Source organism: Alligator sinensis, unplaced genomic scaffold (genome assembly GCF_000455745.1).
Source record: "Alligator sinensis unplaced genomic scaffold, ASM45574v1 scaffold463_1, whole genome shotgun sequence".
Classification (NCBI taxonomy): domain Eukaryota; kingdom Metazoa; phylum Chordata; order Crocodylia; family Alligatoridae; genus Alligator; species Alligator sinensis.
This window is the reverse complement of record NW_005842584.1, coordinates 539677-545386: the sequence shown is the minus strand read 5'-3', so window position 1 is coordinate 545386 and position 5710 is coordinate 539677. Positions and strand designations below refer to the sequence as shown.

General features: G+C 51.9%; 1 protein-coding gene across 1 annotated transcript in view; it reads left to right on the top strand.

Moving 5' to 3' along the window:
* Nucleotides 1–5490, top strand: part of LOC102382499 (olfactory receptor 10Z1-like) — a 34369-nt gene extending 28879 nt beyond the window's left edge. The window contains exon 4 of the mRNA XM_006032747.2: nt 4528–5490. Within this exon, the coding sequence (XP_006032809.2) occupies nt 4528–5490 (963 nt within the window). The remainder of the gene's footprint in view (nt 1–4527) is intronic.
* Nucleotides 5491–5710: the final 220 nt, after the last annotated feature.

Here is a 5710-nt window from a genome sequence, read left to right as displayed (position 1 = left end):
CTGCCCAAGTGCAGCACCCTGCACTTGTCAGTATTGAATCCCATCCTATTCTCATTTGCCCACCCCTGTAACCTGTCCAGGTCCAGCTGTATCCTGTCCCTCCCTTCTAGCATGCCCACCTCGCCCCAAATCTTGGTGTCATCAGTGAATTTGAACAGGGTGCTTTTCACCCCCTTGTCCAAGTCACTAATAAAGAGATTAAACAGTGTGGGCCCAAGGACCAAGCCCTGGGGGACCCCACTGCCCACATTCCCCCAGGCTGAATATGATCCGTCCACCACCACTCTCTGGGTGCGGCCCTTCAGCCAATTTGCAACCCATCTGACTGTGTAGGCATCAACGCCACAGTCACCTAGCTTTTTAATGAGAATTAAATGGGGTGAGAGACAGTGTCAAAGACACCTAAAGTCCAGAAAGACTACATCCACTGCAACACCTGCGTCCAACAATTTTGTGACCTGATCATAGAAGGCAATCAGGTTGGTCTGACAGGACCTGCCCCTAATGAACCCATGCTGGTTGCCCCTGAGCATCGTCCCCACTGCTGGTCCATCCCAGATTTGCTCCTGGATAATCTTCTCAAAGAGCTTCCCCAGGATCGAAGTAACACTAACGGGCTTATAGTTGACCGGGTCCTCCCTCCTCCCTTTTTTGAAAATGGGGACCACATTGGCCTTCTTCCAGTCATCTGGCACCTGACCAGAGTACCACGAGTGCTTGTAAAGCCATGCCAGGGGCCCCTTGACAACCCCAACCAATTCCCTCAACACCCTGGGGTGGAGAGCATCTAGACCTGCTGATTTGAACATGTCCAGCCCATCCAGAAGTTCCCTAACTTGGTCTTCCCTGACCCTAGGCCTGGCAGAGTCTCTCCTGCGTCCATCCTGAATCTCAGTGGGGGAGTCCCAGTCCCTGCACAAAAAAATAGTGGCAAAGAAATTGTTTAAAAAGTCTGCCTTTTCCTCTGGTGCAACCACCAGACTGCCAAGCGTATCCCGCAGGGGCCCCATGTTTCCCGGTGATTTCCCAATGTAATGGATGGTCCCAATATAAACTGATTTCTTACAGAATGCAAATGCAGGCCTCACACTCTGGGCCAGGGACCTAAAAGTGACCCCATTACCTTGGGCCACACTTCATTCCCAAAGAAAGGAAGTCCCAGGGAGCCAGTTTAGTTGGATTTCTGTTTCTCACTGGGAAAATAGTTCCTAACCTAAGGCAGCTCATCCCCCAGCTGCCTGGCATTTCTACTGGAAAGTATTTTCCACCCAAAATTGAACAATTTCAGCCCAACCCCAGGTCTCTTTCAGTTTTAGCTGGGATAGAGACTGGCAGAGTTTGGCTGGAGTTGTGGTAGCTTGTGGGGCTATAGAGAGAGGCTCAGGAAGAATGAATCTTTACTCATCAGATACATGTCCAGGAATATTTTCTAGTGTGAAAAACCAAGAGCAGAGCATCGTTTCTTGGGGTACAACAGAGTGTTTTGGCTGAGGGTAGGCATTGAAGGCTGTTCATGAATCCCACACACATGCAGGGGAAGGACAAACAAACCCTTTGAAGTCCCTTCCTACCCTATGATTTAAGGGCAGAGACAGCAGAGGGTCTCCAAATTGTTCAAGGGTTGCGGTAAGCCTTTACCACAAGGCAATGGCATGAGCCATTTTCCAGCCATGAGCTCCATGGCAGTGAGTGGTTGGTTGAGCTGTGTTGTTGTCAGCTGCAGGTTGCCAGGATTTAAGGCTGTGATGTTCGAACAGTTCCCTGCTGGGACTGGGCGCTGAATCTTGTGCTCTTTCTCAGTGAGGCTGGAGGAAACCAGCCCCAGGTGGATGTGAATGCCTCATTCCCCAACAGCTCCAGATCCCACCTGGATTGTAGAAATCCTAGCTCCAGAAAGGATGGGTGGCCAGGGTGTGGGGAAAGATGGATGGGTGGAATCCTAGAAAGAGAAGGGACCTTGAGCGAAGGAGTGATGAATGTGGGGAATACATGTGGGGATGGATCAGTGGTGGATGAAGAGCAAGGGCATGAGGTTGTATCAAACCACATAATCCCAGGGCTGGAACAGACCTCAAAGGTCATTCAGTCCAACCCCTGCTCAGATGCAGGACACACTGGTGACCCATCCCAGGTGCATGTCTCTCCAGCCTCTTCCTGGAACCTCCTGAGAAGGAGACTCCACCACACCCCTGGGCAGCTGGTCCTAGTGTTCGACTGCTCTGATAGGGAGATAGTTGCTCCCAGGGTTGGATTTCTATAGGCTTAGCCCACTTGCCTTGATTTCTACCCTTTGTGTCAAGGAGATCTATGTTTCTCCTCCTCTTGGTGGTGACCTTTCAAACATTTGAACACTGCTGTCTTTCCCCTTCCATCAACTCTCCTTCAGGCTAAATCTGCCCAGCTCTCCTCTTTTCCTCATGAGGCTGCATTCCAGTCCTGTTATCATCTTTCTTGTTAGTCTCTGGGCCCTCTCTGCCTTATCCACATCCTCCTTAAAATGTGCCAAGAACCGCACTATACTCCAGCTGAGGCCTAACCAATGCCAAGTAGAGTGCTACTATCACCTTCAGTGTCTCCCACACAAAGCTACTGTTAATGCAACCCCAAATTCCTTTGTTTGGCAACTGTGTCGTGCGGTTGATTCAAGTTGGGTTAGTGCTTCACTGTGATCATCAGAGCCTTCTTGGCTGGGTGACTATCTAGCCTGTATCTCCCTGTCCATACGTAGCCACCACTTTTTCTTCCACAGGGGCAACACCTTGCCTTTGCTTTGGTTGAATTTCATTTAGTTGCCTACAGCGTGGTATATCATCAGTCCCTTCCTGGAAAGTGAAAGGGTGGAACTCAACTGACTGGGGTCCACCCAGGGAACCCAAAAAGATATCTGTAGCTTATGTGAAACAGTAGTAGAGGTCTCAGGATCCAAGCATCACATGCAGCATTAACCTTGGGAAGCTATGAAAACAGGGAACAGTGACCTGATGACCTGATCCTGGACTTTAGAAACTCTGAAGACTGGGAAGGGCCTGGGGGAGTTCTTGGAGTGCAGGAAAGCACAAAGGAACAGGATTTTAAAGAAAAAGCAGTATTAAAAAAATCAAAGTTGTATTTTTTTAATTTTTTTTTTTTTTTTGCAAAGAGGGGAGGTTTTGCAAGAGATGGAAGGGGAGATGCTGGGGGTTGTTTTTCCTGTGGATGGTCTGAACCTGATTGTGTTTTTAATGATAGTTTCTCTGTTCTGAGGATGGGAAACGAGTGGAGTCTGGGAGATTAGAGAAGGCGGTCTGGGACCCATAACACCTGGAATTTGACTCCATTTGACCTCGAATTTGAATCCATGTTCTGATTGGTATGGACTGTGGGGAGTTTGCCTTCGTGTGTGTGTGTGTGTGTGTGTGTGTGTGTGTGTGTTATGGGGGGATCGGGGTACAGTCTCTACCTATGATCTCTCAAACGTATATTAGCAACCTTCTATAAAAGCAGGACATTGGCTGCTGTGGTCTCCTGCTTTACCTGTAGCAGGTTCAGGTGTGATGTCTTGTGTTCTGTCAGGGTCGATGGCAGTTTTATGAAGAGTTTAGATGATGGTTTTGTACAAGATGGTTTGGACAGGACCGATCCTGCCTCAAGCAGGGGGTCAGAAGGCCGTTCCAGTCCCGTGCTCCGTGATTCCATGATTCTATTCTGATTCGGGAAAGGGGGGTTACAACTGGGGTCTGGGACCAGGATGCCTGTGCTCTGTTGCATCCGAATGAGAGGAGTGGGGCCTGGTGGGCTAAGACAGGGGATGCTGGTAGCCAGGCTGCCTGGGTTCTCTTGCCAGGTGACAGGTTGTGCCTGGGTGCTAACCACATAATCTTTTCCAGGGTGATACGCTGCTCGTGTGGAGAGATGAAGAGGCTCTGACAACTCAGGGCAAATGAATGGTGAGTGTAGAAGTTGATCATAGGTATGTCATAAGATTCCCCATGAAACCCTGAGATGCAGTTTGGCTAGAGAGGAGGGGGAGGGATGGACTTCTTCCCTGTAAAAAGATCAAGTCTCCCCTTCCCTTCTGCCCCTTACATCCCTCCCTTTTCCCAGCTGCCATGACAGGTTTTTCACACCCTTCTCAGAGCCCTTGCACCAACACACAGCTATGAGGGTGGGTCCCTCGTGCCACCCAGGCTGCTGTGCCAGGTCCCTGGTATTAACCAACCACCCAGCTGCCATGTCAGGCCCCTTTTGGTGATATCATAGAATTAGAGACAATGAAGGTTGAAGGGACATCAGGAGGTCACATCTAATCCAACCCCCTGTTCAAAGCAGGACCAGCCCCAACTACATCATCCCAGCCAAGGCTTTGCTAGCCAGGTCTTAAACACCTCCAAGGATGGAGATTCTGCAACCCAAGGATGGAGAGCTTCACAGCTGCCACACTGGGTCCCTTGTACAAATTCAGAGGTCTCCTGTTGAATTCCTTGTGCTACCCCTGGCTGCCATTTTGGGACCCTCCCACTAACCCCTCTGCCATCTTTCTGTCCCCAGCCCATGGCGCTGTCTCCCTGTGGAAACCAGTCAGCTGTGCCCACCACGTTCCTGCTGCTAGGGCTACCAGGCCTCTGGGAGACCCGCCTTGGCCTGTGTGCCCTCTTCCTTCTCCTCTACCTGCTCACCCTGGTGAGCAACCTGCTACTGCTGGCAGTGGTGTGGGTTGATGCCCACCTCCATGTGCCCATGTACCTGCTGCTCTGTGCCCTCGCCACCTCTGAGACCTGCTTAAGCCTAGCTGTGGTCCCCCAGATGCTGGTGGCACTAGCATCCCTCCATGGCACAGCCATTCTCTCCTACCAGGGCTGCAAGGCCCAGATGCTGCTGTCGGGTGGCTGGGCTTGCACCAATTGCTTCCTGCTGGCTGCCATGGGCTATGACCGGGCCGTGGCAGTGAGTGACCCCCTGAGGTACACCACCCGCATGGGCCACCATGTCTGCATTTGTCTGGTGGTGGGATGTTGGCTGGGAGGCTTCATAGTAGCAGGTGGCATGTGTAGGGCCATTTTCTGGATGAGCTACTGTCCGGGGCAGAACCCCTTGAACCACTTTTTCTGTGACATCCCTCCCTTGCTGGCGGCAGCCCAGGGGGTCACAGCGCCCAGTGAGGCCGCTGTGCTTCTCCTCAGCCTGCTGGTTCTGGGTGGCTCCGTGGTGGCCATTGTGGCTTCCTATGGCTCCATCCTGGGGGCCGTGCTGAAGGTGCATGGGGGCAGGAGCTGGCACCGGGCCTTCGCCACCTGTGGAGCTCACCTCACTGTGGTAGTGCTGCATTTCGGCTGTGCCAGCTTCATCTACTTGAGGCCCAAGGACAGCTACACCCTGGAGAGGGATTGTCTGCTGAGCATCACCTATGCAGTGGTCACCCCCTTCCTCAACCCCCTGGTGTACAGCCTCCGCAACCGTGAGGTCCACACGGCCCTCCACAAGCTGCTGGTCCAGAGGCGAGTGGAGGGGTGAGTGCCCCCCCCCCAGCTTTAAGGGTGTCAAATTTAAGGTATTCCCCACCCTCCAGGGGTTGGCCAACCCAATGGATAGGACTCTTGAGGACCTCACTCAGCCTTTACTCAGGAAATTCCTCCAAAAGTGTTCAAAGGGAATTCAGGAGGGAGGTAACATAAATTAAGGGCTCATGCTCTGGACATGGTGGAGACACTGGCCTGAGGAAGGGGTGAATAAG